The sequence below is a fragment of the Humulus lupulus genome, chromosome 6 (assembly GCF_963169125.1).
Source record: "Humulus lupulus chromosome 6, drHumLupu1.1, whole genome shotgun sequence".
In the NCBI taxonomy this organism is placed as follows: domain Eukaryota; kingdom Viridiplantae; phylum Streptophyta; class Magnoliopsida; order Rosales; family Cannabaceae; genus Humulus; species Humulus lupulus.
In genome coordinates, this window is record NC_084798.1 from 68,569,801 (window position 1) to 68,587,473 (window position 17,673).

A 17,673-nucleotide genomic window follows, 5' to 3' on the forward strand; every position below is an offset into this window, starting at 1 on the left:
TAAGTCTCATGGTCTCCATTATTGGTTGAACACCAAGAGGCATAGGAAGGGCCTCGTGTTGCCTCCGTAGGCGGCCTCCCTAAGTAAAGGCTTCCGAATATGTTTATTTTATCTCAAGGTTGACTCCTCTTATGAGAATATAATTAGTGATGTATTTCAAGTTTGACTGACCCTAAGGCACACTCTTGAGTTAAGTCATTGATTGCAAATAATGGGTTACACTCCAAAGGTGTGTCTAGGCTTTTGAGCACGAGTAGTGCATCTTGACCAAAATAGCGGTAGTTCATAAGTCAAAAGAGAAATTTTTTTTTTTAAGTTTTCACTTATGAAATCGACATTTGCCTCAAAAATAATTTGGAGTTAGTCTCACCTACCCCAAGGCGGTCCATTAATTTTCAAATTAATTTATCGTGCATTAGTATATATTTTTTATGTGTTTTTTATATGTTACATTCATGTATCATATTTAATTTTCCAAATAAAATATTATATTTATTATATGTTTTATTTCATTATATTTTATTTATTTATTTCCAGCAACAATGGTTAATTCTCTTAATCCTAATCATGTACTTGAAAACTTGGGAAATCAAACATACCTCCTTGACAAACTCTTGGAAATGATTCCATTTAGCCTTAACCACATGAGAAGATTGTACGATGGGATTCACATTGTCTTCGAAACACAAATTTTTTATGGAGTGATCTATGATCTACCACCAGAGGTTCTAAGCTTTTCATCCAGCTTTGATGAACATGAAACATATAGTGAATGGATGAAATCGAATCACCTGGCACGGCAATGCATGTTATCGACCATGCATGGCAAAATTAAAGGAAGATATATGGCTATTGAAATTGCATACACATGCTCAATTTTTGAAATACGGGGTAAATTCAATTTACTCAAAAACTCTTCTTTAATATTTTTTTAATGGTTGATTCAAAATTAGACCACTAATATTATTTTTTATATGTTCTTGTTTTCAGGGATGCAGAAAATATTTTGAGAAAAAGAATAGTTGCATTGAAACCAAAGCGAAGTAGAAATGATGAAGACAATTGAATAAAGAATAGATTAGTTTAGAAATTTATTTTGTTTAGTTTAAAACAATTTAAATTTTAGTCATTTTGAAATAGTTGATTTTCATTATGAAAGAAATTAATAAGCTCTTTTTCTTTAAAGTTGTTCTAGAATTCTTTCTAGAAACTATGTTTTTAGATTCCTATATTTGATGAATGAACAAGCTTAGTATTTATTTTGAATAATAAATTCAGTTGTTATTTTTTAAACATACTTGTTCCACCTATTTCATCAATGATTATAAATGATAATTATGAATTATTTATTATTGTGCAAATCATAGATTTAATAAGACATCTTATTCAAACCACTATTAAGTGAAACATATATGTGAATTATATTTGAGGTTGGCTTGTAATTAATTAGACACATAAAACAAATAAAAGACAGTTTTTTATTGCAACCATTCAATGGTTCTATCCTTGTTTATATAGTTTATTAAAGATTAACCAAAAGATCTTTCTCTAATAAATGCTCAAAAATCACATAATCATTTAGCTAATATATAGAGATGTATGTTGAACCTTTTAATGTTCAAAGCTAAAAGAAATAATAAATAGTAAGTCAATATTGATTGACATTTATTTCAGATATGTTTAACTTTCATAGAATGGAAAGGAAAAATTCTAGAATTTTTCATGCAACATTCAAAGTAAAGTCACTTAGAGACTTGTTTGATCTGATCAAAAGGAAGTCTAAAACTCGAATTTGGAATTCAAGTAATTTGCATGTGAACTTGGAATTCAAACCCAACTCACATCCAACTAGAATGCTAAGTGAAATAAGTATTTTGGAAAGGAAATATAATCATATTATATAATATTATATTCATGATGAGTAATCATTATCGTCTTTATTATTTCTATAATTTTACACTTGTTATACTCTATACATGTTTGATTGTACAACATCAAAGACTTAAAAGTTGGGATTCACAAGTGTTTATGTGAATAAATTGAAAATTTTCCATGACGTCTGTTGACGCGATTTTTCGCCAACAGTAGATTAAGAAATCTAATAGGGATATTAGTGCTAAATTGTAAACCGTAATGAAAAATAAGAACCCCTTCATACACACACAACTTTTATGTGGTTCAGTGGTGAAAATTATTGGGTTTTATGCCCTTAATGGAACCATATTTCTTATGTAACACGTTATTATTATCAATAAAAGAAGTAGAAATCATTTTTTTTATTCAATAGCGTTGTTCGTTTGTGTTTATTACATGTTTATTTAATTAATAGAAACATTCATAAAATCCCAAAGATATGGATAGTTACAATTATAGTGACTAGGTCACAGTGGATTATAATTGTAATTATATGTTTAAAAGAACGAGTCCTGAGATTAGATCAGTGCATTGGATTTTCACTGATTAGAAAATCTACAATATGATCTACTTACACATTAGGGGTGTGATGTTTTGTCCAAGGCATTGAACAAGTAGATATGATCGGATGTATTTAGTTACATCAGACTATGACCGATATTGATTATTGATTGATAAATAAGTATCGTTGTTATCGAAGCTAATCAATGTCACAATGTTGACCATAGGTTAAGTCGATATTAATTCTGAATGATAATATTCTGCTAATTATATTATTTAAATCTTTTGACTTGTTCGTTACCGGCTTACCCTACGGTCTAGCCCATACTTACATCTTCGAGATTTAGTAGTGTAATTGAGTGGGAATATTATTCATAGATATGAAATCCATAACTTCTGCATGAGAAGTGAAAAGATGATTTCCTTAATTGCTTTGTTCAAAAGGTTAAATGACTGAGATTTCATTTATGTGATTAAGTTCAGGGAAATATCATTTATAAGGAACTTAGTGGGAGTTAAGGATAAAATACTGATGAGGGGTAAAATGGTCATTTTCAACCAGCTCATTAGTAATTCATCGATAGAGGATTGACTAACTGTAATGGTTATAACAATGGATAACGTATTTATGGTTTGGAAAATACATTCTATGAATTCAAGAGTTCAATTCCGAGTCTATAGTGGAGTCATGAGAAATTGATAAGGTAGTGAAATTATTCGTAAATAAATTCACGGTAACTTATTGAAGCTTGATTTCATAGAACCATGGTCCCCGCATCACCTTTGAGTAAATCGTCTAGAATGTCCCAATTAATTGATTTAATTATCAATTAGGATTTTTTTAAAGTTAACTACGTCAATTTTGTAAAATTTACAGAGATATGAGATTTAGGGAATAAAAGAGAATCTTTAGGTAAATTTATTAATATTGATAAATTGGTGTCAATATAAATAAATCAAATTAAATTTCAAATTATAATTAGTTGATTTGAATAAGGATTTAATTAATTAATTAAAAATAAATAAATAAAAGCATTTTCTTATTAATTGGATGGGCCTAACATGAAAACCTATGTGACATGTTACACATCTTTATGCATCATTACATGTATCACCAAAATAAATAAATCAATTGCTAAAATAAATAAATCAATCAATATCTAAAACAATTAATTGAGTTATCAAAATTAATTTATTTATTAATTAATTACCATAAAGATTTTCCCAATTGAAAACATACCACATAATTAAGTAAACATAAAATTATTTTGATTGTCATTAAAGAAAATATCTCAAATTTTTAAAATTAGATACTTAGATATTTCTTTAGCACAAAAAAAAAACATCTTAACCAACTTTTATATTATATATACATATATATATGTGGTTACGGTTTTTTTTTTCAAATATATATATAATTAATTTTTTTTATATATAGTAATATGCAAACCCTAATTAGGGTTTTAATATATATGTATGATAATGGCCCGTTTTTTTGTTTTGAAAAATATGGGAAAAATCAAATAAAATTTTCATAAAATGTTAGGTTTTATTTGGGCAAAATTGAACAGGTAAAGTTTAAATTGCTCTCTTGTGGGTGGTTCCATTTGTCAAGGCCCATTTACTTTGCATTACTAGATTGGGCTTAATCAATTGAATAACAATTAATAAAATGAAAGTTCAATTTCCTGTCTTTTTGGGCTTTGTGTGGAAGTTAGGGAGCCTTAGTAGTGGGTGCGACATACTGAACTCAGCTCTCCTCCATGCAAACTCGAATTGTTATGGCCTATTTACCTAAGTTGGACTTAATTATATTATGTTATTCTTTTTAGTTGGACCTACTAAATTATTACAAACAAATTAATTCTAATTTTTAGAATAATTTTCAATGGGTATTTTTAAAATTAATGGGAAAATTATAAACTATGATTTATTGATTATTTTAATAATTTAGCAAACTCAGGTTGGTAATTTTCAAAAGAATAAAATACTAGATTGAGAAAAATTAAAATAATGAGTTTTTTAAATTTTGAATTCGATTTCCACCGTTGATTTAACGAGGTTAGGGTTTAGTGGGGCCTAATGACTCTTTGATTTCGTCTCCCTACGGAAGGTGTTCACTGGACTCTTAACATGGTTGAAGTACCTTCTATAGACTCATCCCTACGATGATTATAGGAATTAAGTATATGATAATCAAACTCCGTGGGTCAAACTCATAAAGTAAGAAATATTTTTTTTCGTTACTTTGATCGAATGGATAGGTTATTTATAAAAGTCTAGGACGTTTTATTAATTAAGTTGTTTCTCTATTTGACTAAGTGAATATTTGTGACTCTGGCCTACCGATACACATAGGTTCATGGCTAGTTGAAAAACCTAAGAAATAGAAAGATAAGTTTTTAGTATTCACTTATCTTTAAACATTGTTTATATGTTATGCTATTTCTGAAACTTGTATGAATGAATGTTTGTCGAGCAATGCGTTGATTTCTACATTATTGATAATTGTAGCTCTGTGGCTTCCAACCCCATAATCTCTCTTCTGTCCAAGGAGTTGTTGACCAGCGAGAACTTCATGAAATGGAAGTCTAATATCAACATAGTGTGGATTAGCGACAACTCAAAATCCATGATGACTGAAACTGAACCTACATGCTCACCAACATGTTAGAAATGCTAAGGACTAAGATGGAAGATGTAGAAACTGCTTACGACATCATGGAGCAACTCCAAGAAATTTTTGGGCCCAAGTCAGCGCAAGCTAGTTTCGAGGCTACCAAGAAGTATGTGAACTGTAGGATGGCAGCTGGCCAACATGTTCATGATCATTTTATTAAGATGAAGAAATACTTCCTAGAAGCTGAGTTGCATGGAGCAACAATAGATGAGAAGACTCAAGTTGGAATCATTCTCAACAGCCTTGCACCTAGTTTCGTTACGTTCACCGCAGACTATTTTCTTAACAAGTTGGACTATGGAATGACTCAATTATTGAATGAGCTCAAGATGTATTAAGGAATAAATGGTGGACCAAGTAAAGCACCTGAGAGGAAGGCTGCTACTACTGAGGGTGCTCAGGGTGAGGCTAACCTAGCCTCTTCCTCGAAGAGCAAGAAGAGAATGGCAAGGTAGGACAAAAAGAAGGCTAAGAAGCAAGCAGTTGGAAAGGCACCGGCAACTGAAAAGCCTGCTGAAGCAAAGCCAACTAGCAAGAAGGCTAAAGGATAGTGCTTCCACTGCAAGGAGGAGGGGCATTGGAAGCGAAATTGCCCCTCCCTCAAGGCAAATGGAACCTAAGGTAATAGTAATTTATTAGTCTTGGATGCATTTGTTTTAGAGGATGATTCTTCTGTTTGGATAGTTGATTAAGGATCCACTAATCATGTGTGTATTTCTTTGCAGCTACTTAGTAACTGGAAAACGGTGAAGGAGGGCGAGTTAAAACTTAGAGTTGGAAATGGTGAATCCGTGGAGGTCAAAGCGAAAGAACAAGCCCGTTTAAATTTTGGAAATAAATTTATGTTGTTGGATGATGTTTATTTTATTCCAATCTTTAGTAGGAATTTAGTTTCAGTTTCTTTATTAGATCAACAACGATTTGCTGTTACTTTCACAAGTTTTAATATATCTATTTCATTTAATGGATGTGAATTGTGTGTTGGATTTATGGAAAATGACTTGTATATTTTGCGACACAATGAGTCATTCGCGCTTAACAATGAATTGTTTAAGGTAGCTAATCCTAGGGCCGCCAAACAACAGAAGATCGATAATGATCACATGACATACCTTTGGCATCTTCAGCTTGGTCATATTAACTATGATAGGATTAAAAAACTTACAAAGGCTGGGCCTTTGAAGGAACTGACAATGGGTGACTTACCTATCTGCGAATCTTGTCTGGAAGGTAAAATGACCAAGCGTCCATTCTCTACAAAAGGAGAATGGGCCAAAGTACCCCTAGAGCTCGTTCATACTGACGTCTATGGACCGATTAATGTTCAGGAAAGAGGTGGTAATGAATATTTCATCACTTTCATTGACGATTATTCTCGATATTCATGTCTTTACCTAATGCAAAGAAAATCTGAAACTTTTGACAAGTTTAAAGAATTCTTAGCAATGGCCCAAAACCAGCTAGGTAAAATTTTAAGGATCTTGAGATCTAATAGGGGTGCAGAATATTTGGATAATCAGTTCCAAGATCATCTTTCTGAATGTGGGATTCTGTCTCAACTCACTGCCCCAGGAACTCCACAACAAAATGGTGTTGTTGAGCGTCGAAACCACACGTTGTTAGAAATGGTTAGGTCAATGATTAGTTATTCAACTCTATCACCTTCTTTTTGGGGGTATGCCATTCAGACTGCTAACGAAATTTTAAATGTTGTACCCTCTAAGGCTATCTCCAAAATGTCTCTAGAACTATGGAATGGACGAGAACCTAGTCTACGCCATTATAGAATTTGGGGGTGTCATGCTCATGTCCTGAGGAAAAAGGAAGGACAGCTAGAATCGTGAACTGAGGTTTGCTTGTTTTTAGGCTATCCTAAAGGTACTTGGGGTGGTCCATTTTATAGTCCAGTTGATAAGAAATTTTTTGTTTCAACAAACTCTACTTTTCTAGAAAATGACTACATGAAAAACTTCAAACCTCGAAGTAAAATAATGCTGGAAGAAATGCAATCAGAAGGAAATGTTCAACCCATACTAATGCATATCAATGAGAACATGGAAGAATAATAGACAACTGGTCCAAGTCAGACAGTTACAGTGCCTTGTCGTAGTGGGAGGATTTCTCGGAACCCAGAATGCTACGGGATGGATGGTGAAACCAATATGGTAGTAACCGACACTCGTGAGGATGATCCATTGTCCTTTAAATAGGCAATGATTAGTTCTGAAAAGGATTTGTGGCTCGAAGCCGTGAACCAGGAAATGGTTTCCATGTACTCCAATTCCGTCTGGGATCTTGTAGAAGCGCCGATGGACTTTAGGCCCATTGGATGCAAGTGGATCTACAAGAAGAAAAAAAGAGCTGATGGAAAGGTTGAGACAAACAAGGCTCGACTTGTGGCAAAGGGTTATACCCAAAGAGAGGGAGTTGACTATGAAGAAACTTTCTCTCTAGTGGCCATGTTAAAATCCATTCCCATACTCTTATCCATAGATGCAACTCTTGATTATGAGATTTGGGAAATGGACGTCAAGATAACATTTCTAAATGGCTTTCTTGATGAGACAATTTATATGGATCAACCAGGAGGATTTGTAGTATTTGGATAGGAAAAGAAATTTTGCAAGCTTAATCGGTCCATTTATGGTCTTAAATAAGCTTCGCACTCTTGGAACATAAGGTTTAATGAAATAATTAAGACCTATGGTTTTGAGAAGAACGTAGATGAACCCTGTGTTTACGAACTAAGGGAAAATGACGTGAACGTGTTCTTGGTACTTTATGTAGATGATATTTTGCTCATTGGCAACAATGTCAAGAAATTATCAGACATAAAGAACTGGCTCGGGACCAAATTTCAGATGAAGGATTTGGGTGATGCTAGTTACGTTCTCGATATCCAGATCATTCGGGACAGGAAGAACAAGATGTTGGCACTATCTCAAGCAGCGTACATAGATAAGCTACTTGAACGTTTCTCTATGATGAACTTGAAGAAGGGATTGTTGCCATCACGACATGGAGTTCATCTTTCTATGAAGCAGTCTCCACAGACTCCTCAAGAGGAAGAAGAGATGAAACAGATTCCCTATGCATCCGCAGTTGGAAGTCTTATGTATGCTATGTTATGCACTAGACCGGACATCTGCTATGTAGTGGGAGTTGTAAGAGGTACCAGTCAAATCCTGGTAAACAACATTGGGCAGCGGTCAAGCACATACTGAAGTATCTACGGAGAAAAAAGGATTATATGTTGGTCTATTCGAGAGGTTCACTGGACCCGATAGGCTACACTAATTCTGATTTTCAGATGGAAGTTGATGACAGGAAGTCTAGTTCTAGAATGGTGTTTACTCTTAGGGGTGGAGCTATAATTTTGAGAAGCATTAAGCAGTCTTCAATTTCAGATTCCACCATGGAGGTTAAGTACATAGTTGTGTCTGAAGCGGCTAAGGAAATAGTCTGGCTAAAGAAGTTCTACGCGGATCATAGTGTTATTCCAGGAATGGATAAACCACTCATATTGTACTGTGACAATAATGGGGCTATAGCGAATTCGAAAGTTTCTCAAAGTTATAAAAGAGCAAAGCATATAGAGAGGAAATACCACATCATTAGGGAATATGTGTCAGGGGGTGACGTCAAGGTGATGAAGATAGCGTCAGAAGAAAATTTGGCGGATCCTTATACCAAGACTTCAGCTGAGAGTGTTTTTATGAAGCATGTAGAGGGAGTGGGTTTGAAAAATATGTCTCATTTGTTTTAAAAGGGAAATTTGGAGTTTTTTGGGTTTTATGCCCTTAATAAAACCATATTTCTTATGTAACACGTTGTTATTATCAATAAAAGAAGTAGAAATCATTTTGTTTATTCAATAGCATTGTTCGCTTGTTTTATTACATGTTTATTCAATTAATACAAACATTCATAAAATCCCGAACATATGGATAGTTACAATTATAGTGACTAGGTCACAGTGGATTATAATTGTAATTATATGTTTAATAGAATGAGTCCTAATATTAGATCAGTGCATTGGATTTTCAGTGATTAGGAAATCTACGATATGATCTACTTACATATTAGGGGTGTGATGTCTTGTCCAAGGCATTGACCAAGTAGATATGATTGGATGTATTTAGTTACATCAGACTAGGACCAAAATTGATTATTGATTGGTAAATAATTATCATTGTTATTGAATCTAATCAATGTCAAAATGTTGACCATAGGTTAAGTCGATCTTAATTCTGAGTGATAATATTCTGCTAATTATATTATTTAAATCTTTTGACTTGTCGTTACTGGCTTACCCTACGCTCTAGTCCATACTTACATCTTGGAGATTTAGTAGTATAATTGAGTGGGAATATTATTCATAGATATGAAATCTATAACTTCCGTATGAGAAGTGAAAAGATGATTTCCTTAATTACTTTGTTCAAAAGGTTAAATGATTGAGATCTCATTTTTGTGATTAAGTTCACAGAAATATCATTTATAAGGAACTTAGTGGGAGTTAAGGATAAAATATTGATGAAGGGTAAAACGGTAATTTTCACCCAGCTCGTTAGTAAGTCATCGATAGAGGATTGACTAACTGTAATTGTTATAAAAATGGATAATGTATTTATGGTTTGGAAAATACATTCTATGAATTCAAGAGTTCAATTTCGAGTCTATAGTGGAGTCATGAGAAATTAATAAGGTAGTGAAATTATTTGTAAATAAATTCATGGTAACTTATTGGAGCTTGATTTCATGGATCCATGGTCCCCGCATCACCTTTGATTAAATCATCTAGAATGTCTCAAATAATTGATTTAATTATCAATTAGGATTTTTTTAAAGTTGACTAGGTCAATTTTGTAAAATTTTCAAGGATATGAGATGTATAGAATAAAATAGAATCATTGGGTAAATTTATTAATATTGATAAATTTGTGTCAATATAAATAAATTAAATTAAATCAAGTTTCAAATTATAATTAGTTAATTTGAATAGGGATTTAATTATTAATTAAAAAAATAAATAAAATGTTTTGAATTTAGGCCCAATATGGATTTAAATTCAAAATAATGGTATTGGGCCCAAGTCCATTTGTGGGAGCCCAAGGCTTTTATTTTTTTTTGTTTATTATTTTAATTAATTCAAATTTAAATAAAGCCCATTAAATTGTCTATACAAGGAATATGATATCTAGGGTTTTCATAAGTCAGTCTCAGTTGATTCATTGGATAAGTGAAAACCTAGACACTCTAATCCTTTCTTAGCCACTATCTCTTCTTCTCTTCTAGATCTCTATCTCATGTGTTGAGAACTAGCCCACAGTAGTTCTAGGTTGATCAAAGGCTTGGTGAGGAAGGCTGTGTTGCTGATCTAGTTTAATCTTTTTTATAATACTCTGCTACATAAAGGAATCAAGGGTTAGAGAGATTGAAGAAAGGAGTTGTGTCAGTTCCGCTACGTATTCGTAAGTTTCTAAATTTTTTTGTTTATGTTAATTTACGAATCTGATGTTCATATGCATGTCATGTTATTCTTTGTTTGTATTATGTGTTTGGAAAAATAATAGGAAGCATGCATCTAGATTTAAATTCCAAGATCCTACAAAAATCCACCTAGTCTATGAGACAGCATTATTGCTTTTCTCTCACAATTTCTGCAGAGTTTCAGTAATACAAAAAGGCCCCCCCTTTTCCTGTCCATTATTTTTTATATTTATAGGGGAATTTCGTGGACAGTTTTGGGTAGCCGCGTGAATAAATAAGGTATACATTTAATACAGACTATTCCCTTTTACATTGGGATATGATTTGATAACATAATAAAATATACTCATACTATGTCGGATAATAAATGATAGATATGCAATACAATTTGGCCATTAATGAGTGTATAAGGAACCACCGAATCTCTTGGGATCCTTCAGTATGTGTTCTGACCAGGTTTCCACGAGTTGGATATCTCACCCGATCTGGTGTTTAAAGACTATCTGAACCTTAGTTCGTATTAATCTCAGAGCGCCCAAATGTGGATCTAGTCACTATAAGTCTCGAAGTGGAATGTTATCCTAAGTGGCGGTTTGATAGCAACATGTACGCTGTGTACGAACTGAATTGAGTCTCAAGTTTCTTACATCATTTTTAACCAGATATCCTACATGGCTATTTTTCTACATATTCATATGCCAGTTGTACCCGAGTTGAGTAATTGAACTTGTGATAATTTTAGGGTACAAAATTTGTCTCCCAAGCTCCTACTCGTGTTTGATGTCGTCACTTTATGACATGCACAGTAGGGGCTTTTAGGCTTCTGCCATGTAAAATAGTGTCTGCCCACAACTCAAGTATTGGACATGTGGCTATTTGTAACTGGCGTCCGTTCGGGTATCGAGTACTGTGAAAACTTTCCTATCAACTTTTTGCCGCTGTATGGTTCATTTAATCTTGGCCTTTGGATCATGAGCAAAACCAATTGGATGCCCTGAATTAATTCATGTAGTTTACATATAAATACGGTGATTAGACTTGAACCCTCACCACCTTTGCATTCAAAAAGTTTCCTTTTTAAAAAACAAATTGTAATTCCTTGAATAACCAAGACCATTACACTTTGTGTTTAAAATAGTGCAAGACTTGCTAATCAAGTCGTTTGAACATAAATGTGTTTCTAAAGTCAAATGACATGTTAGGTTTAATAGATTTTGATTCATTAAAATAAGTCTTTTGATACATGGGATCTCAAAAACAGTGTCTACATGGCCGAAACAACTTTGAAAGACTAATACAACAAAAGCCAGTCTAACAGCAAAATACAGTTTAGAGCTCTAGTTCTTGTAATTCCCTTGACCGTGGCGGTCAATTAGCTAGCGATGTACACTCCGCCCCCAAAGCTCTCTAACTCATGGTTGGTCCAGCTTTCCTTTGCCTTTACCTGCACCATGTAGCACCCGTGAGCTAAAGCTCAGCAAGAAAACCATAATCAATAAGCATAGACAGCAACATGAGCATATATAAAATTTCAATCCAATCAATTCAATTAATCAGCAGAATACAAGTACTAAGCTAGGCAACGTTAAACATATACTTTCAAATATATAACTCAATTTGTAACAAAAATATTTAGGTGTCGGCTCCCTTAGCCCGAGCCCTCTGGTTATTTAGCTGATCACGGCTCGCTTAGGCCACGCTGCGTTCAATACTATTATCATCAGCCCCGGCTCCCTTAGGTCGTACTTTTACATCACACTTAACAGTTAAATAATTCACATAACACATATGTTCATATACAGGGAATCTTAGTCCCATTCACAACCACTTGGGTGCAGTTTTCTTACCTCGAGTCCCGAGCGATGGATAAAGAACGGTTCCTAGCACGATCCTTAGTCCTTCGCCTTAACGATAACGGGTAACGGGTTCAATGTATATTTCAGATTTATTGAGTAACAAGTAGGTATTTAGTGATTAATTGGGCATGTCGGGATTAATTCCTACCAATTCCCAATTAATCCCGACATGCCCAATTAATCACTAAATACCTACCCGTCACTCAATAAATATGAAATATACATTAAACTTCCCAAAATACCCCAAACTCACTCCGAGCCAGGTATTATTCCATGTTGTGACTATTTCGCTAATTTGGTCACTAAGATTGCCTCGAGCCATATAATGCGAATATATCCAAATAGTATTCTGGTCGCAATCATTTAACAAATATAATCACATTTATGCCCTTAGCTGGCCCAAATTACAGATATGCCTTTATAAACAATAACGGGCCCACATGCATATTTAACACTTTAAACATGCGTATAAATATATTCATATCATCATATAAATCATGCATGCCAATTAACACACACATATCCAATTATGCCCTCCTGACATGCTAATCAAGGGACTAAACCGTATTATCATTTTTGGGTTGTTACACAAAGTTTCCCTTTTATTCTCCAACATTTCCTAAAAACCCTTTATCGCCTTTCGAATTTTCAGAAGCTTTCAAGGAGCTTCCCGTGGACGTATCACACCTTCTCTGAACTGGTCATATTGACTATATGAATTTCCTCACCTAGTTTGAATTTTTCAATTCTCTACTTTTCAATGAGTTTTTTTTACTATGAAAAATATCCTTTGCTCAATGTCGATAAGGTTACGTCTAAGCGTAAGTAGGAAATAGGGTTTGTTTTAGGCTGAATGAACGATACTAGGCTTATTTAGAAATAAGGATTTCATAAGACTGGGCAAATTTTCTGGGTTTTTCAAAGAAAACTCTATTGGTAAATCGACTTGAATACATGTCTGGGGTGTAGAAGACGAATGGATTTTAGGTTTTGTCTTGGGTAGCTTAAAGGTTACGATTCCTTAAGCGGTTTTGCATTAAACCGCTTTCAAAAGAAAAATAGTAGGTCTAACGAGTTTGACACATGAATCTCGGAGTATCAGGGAATTTTAAGAAATCAAAGTGCGTGGCCTAGGACCATGCGTTGAGCCTAGGACTCAGCTTAGCTCATATAAATTGTCAGATCCCAAAAATAAACCACTTAAACCCTCAATTTTCTGTACCTCCACAGCCGTAGCTAGTAATCATCTTAGGTCGCAACTAATAGGCCGCTTTGTCATCAGGCGATCTAAATTATGACCTTCGCAAAGAAAAACATTGCGAGCTCCTCTGTTCAGAGTAAAGACAAGGGTAAGCAAGACACCTCTAACTCTCCCATCTCCCATTTCGACCCTCTAGTGGAAAGGGAAATTGTGGTCGACCCCAACACATTCTTTAAGGCTGAGCACATTGTATCCTGGATCACGACTAAGGGAAAAGTTAACAAGATCCTACTGAGTCATGGGATTGAGATGGGAGCTGATGGCCTCTATGCCCGACCTACGCTAGAAGGAGAGCGGAGCTGCGCCCCTCTCCAAGACGACTACAGAGCTTGGAGTGATGCGCACTTGAAGGCAGGTGCCTTCCTTCCCTTGGACTAGTATTTTGTAGACTTCCTGAACTACTTCAAACTGGCAAGATTCCAGCTCCCAACAAACTCATACAGACTTTTGGCAGGGTTAAAGTATTTTTTTCTGAGACACAAGTTGGATTTCCCAATTCAATCGATATTATGTATTTCTATTGCCTCAAGGCCATTCCCCATCAGAAAGGGGGAGGTGATTGTTTTTACTACCTCACTTCTTTTCCCAACTCAACATCCAGCATCTACCTCCCTAGCCACCTAAATGACTATAAATACTTGTTATTTATGTCAAATGGGTTCAAGAATTGCAAACACTAATACTTCAACCATCCTTGTAAGTCTTTTATCTTTATGAATTCACCACGTGAACTTTTTATCACTTTCACACATATCTTTTATTCTTATTGAGTTCATTCCTTGTTGTAATGACCCAACTATTCTAGACTCTTGGACCATTAACGAAACTATACATACAAATTCTTACTAAAACTTACATTTGCTAAAATACCATTATTTTATTAGAAAACTTATAGAAATAAGAGTTACTTACATAAATACCAAGAAGGATATGGGATCCCATTGTTTGAGAAACAAAACATAACATGATTTATAAAATAAAGGGATTACATAGTAAGTGCGGAAAATACATATAAAGACCATAAACAAATGACTACATCCTCGAAACCGAACTCTTGACTCCTTGACTCCATTCATCATCGATACACAATCTCCAAGCATCCATGAACCTTACCGCCACTAATAGCTATTTTCCTGCACATTCAAACAAAAAGGAATGAGCCTAATGCCCAGCAAGGAAAAATCTAACACATACGTCATGTACATAAATTTCATAATAAACATAAAGACATAACATAACACTTATTACATACACATACTATAATGGCCATTATTACTTGGGGTCCCATAGACTAAACAAGTCATATGCCCATGAGATTAGTGGGGTCCTACTAGCTAAGTAGGTCATATGCCCATAATCTATTTGGGGTCTTGTTAGTCATATGGGTCATATGCTCAAGCCTACAAACATACATATTCATAATATATTTTATAACATATTTCATAACATAAAACATAAGATAACACAAGCATATAACATATAGATTCTATCCTATTTTCCTTACCAAAGTTACCGAGATAAGAGGACAGCGTTGGGACTTTTGGAACACTCCTAAAACCATATATAACAGGGTGAGAAGATTGAAGAAAATTAAAAGAATAGAAGGAATGGAATGACTAAACCTTTGAGAAATATACTTACCAAAAACTTATGTTCAAGTTCTTAGATTTCCTAACCAAAATAAGAATGAGGTTAGAAGACTGAGTAGAAGACTATGAGAAAGAAAAATAACATGAAACCAATGAACTAGAGTGTGGAAATACCTTGAAGACTTATAAGACCAATCTAAACCTCAACCGAAATACTATGAAACCTTACTTCCCCAAGTGTTTGATAAGCTTATAATGATCAAGTTTATGATTCCCTAACCCAGGTGTTTACACTCTCACACTCACTTAGCACTTGCAGCTTCTGAACTTAGAGCAAAAGATGAATAATGGCTGGGTACTAGGTCCTATTTATAGAGTTTGGGAATGAAAAGATCTAAATTTTACTTGAATAAAAATAATAGCTTTATAGGTGAAAATAATTTGAATAATCGTTCAGCAGAGGCTGAAGACTCGTTCAAAAAGATGATGGTCTTATCAAGAGGTTGAATGGTTGAAAGGAAAAAGAATTCAAAAGCTTTTGAAATATGCTGAAGGAGGCGATATATCGCCCCCTGTAGGCGATATATCGCCTGGGCCAGTATGCCCGAGGCTATCGTGCATCGTCTCGTGTTTTTCGTATCTACGTGCTGCAATATATCGCCCCCTATAGCTGCGATATATCGGCACACGCTGATTATTTAAACACAAAATTACACATTTTTAGCTAAATTTGAATGGGGTAAACAGCCTTGACTAAGCCCTCAACGTATTCAAAGCTGCTGACTGGCCTTATAGCATTCAAACTTTACCCCTTATTAAATTTAATCCTCAAAATACTTAATCCTTAATCACCTATACATAACATGTGCTTAAAATCCTATTGGTTCTTATCTAAACCTTATAGTATAATAAATATTATCCTTAATATCAGTCATATTAATCAAACCTTAGGTTAACATCAATATTCTTAAACTATAGGTTAAACTTAGAAAATCTATAAGTACTACTATGAGTGTTCAAATAATTCCCGGTCTGAACCAAAAATCCACAGTTACAAAGATAGTACTACTATCTAACTAGCTAAGTAAAGTTCTTGGACTCTACAATTCTCCCCTACTAAAAAGAATTTCGTCCTCGAAATTTACTTACCAAATAACTCCGGATATCGGCTTTGCATGTCCTCCTCCAACTCCCATGTTGCCTCCCGTTCAGAACTATTACTCCATAGGACTTTGACTATAGGAAAGCTCTTGAACCGTAACTGCTTCATCCCTATATCTAGGATGCTAATCGGCCGTTCCTCGTAACTTAAGTCTTTCTGGAGGGCTATTGTATCGTACTTGAGGACGTGAGATGGGCCTGACACATATTTGCGTAACATCGAGATGTGGAAGACATTGTGACTATCGGCTAGTGCTGTCGGTAGGGCTAGTCTATATGCAACTGGTCCCACTTTGTCCAATATCTCAAAAGGACCTATGAATCGGGGACTAAGCTTGCCTTTCCTCCCGAACCGCTTGATACCTTTCATAGGAGATATCTTCAGGAAGACTTGATCTCCAACTTGGAACTCCACATCACGTCGCTTCGTATCCGCATAGCTTTTCTGACGGCTTTGAGCAGCAAGCATACGCTGTCTAATAAGCGCAACTGCTTCTTGAGCTTGTCTAACAGCTTCGGGCCCTAGAAGCTGCCTTTCTCCTCCCTCGTCCCAGTGCAACGGTGATCGCCACCTTCTTCCATAAAGCAACTCATAAGGTGCCATCCCGATCATTGACTGGTAGCTGTTGTTGTACGAGAACTCGATCAGTGGCAAGAACTTGTTCCATGATCCTCCGAAATCAAGTACACACGCGCGTAGCATATCCTCTAAAATCGGAATCGTACGCTCGGACTGCCCATCTGTTTGAGGATGGCAAGCTGTACTAAGACTTAACTTAGTACCCATGCAACCATACAATCTCTTGGATGTAAACTTCCCCAAAATCTTGATGTAAACACCGATCCTCTATCTGGCACTATCGTCTTGGGGACTCCATGCAACCATACAATCTCTTGGATGTAGATGTCTGCATATTGGTCTGCCGTGTATGAAGTCCTAACAGGCAGGAAATGAGCCGACTTGGTCAGTCTATCTATCACTATCCAAGCGGAATCATGCTGCTTATTCATCTTTGGCAGACCCGTCACGAAGTCCATGGCTATATCGTCCCACTTCCATTCTTGCACGCTAAGTGGTTGCAATAAACCTGCAGGCCGCTGATGCTCCGCTTTCACTTGCTGGCATACAAGACACTTAGACACAAACTCTGCTATGTCCTTCTTCATCCCTGTCCACCAATAGATTGCCTTGACGTCATGAGTCATCTTGGTAGACCC

At 35.1% G+C, this 17,673-nt stretch overlaps 1 protein-coding gene across 1 annotated transcript; it reads left to right on the forward strand.

Annotated features, from left to right (window-relative positions):
• Positions 1-5,106: 5,106 nt before the first annotated feature.
• Positions 5,107-5,433, forward strand: LOC133785189 (uncharacterized). The gene has a single exon (XM_062224442.1). The coding sequence runs from the start codon at positions 5,107-5,109 to the stop codon at positions 5,431-5,433; it is 327 nt and encodes a 108-aa protein (XP_062080426.1).
• Positions 5,434-17,673: the final 12,240 nt, after the last annotated feature.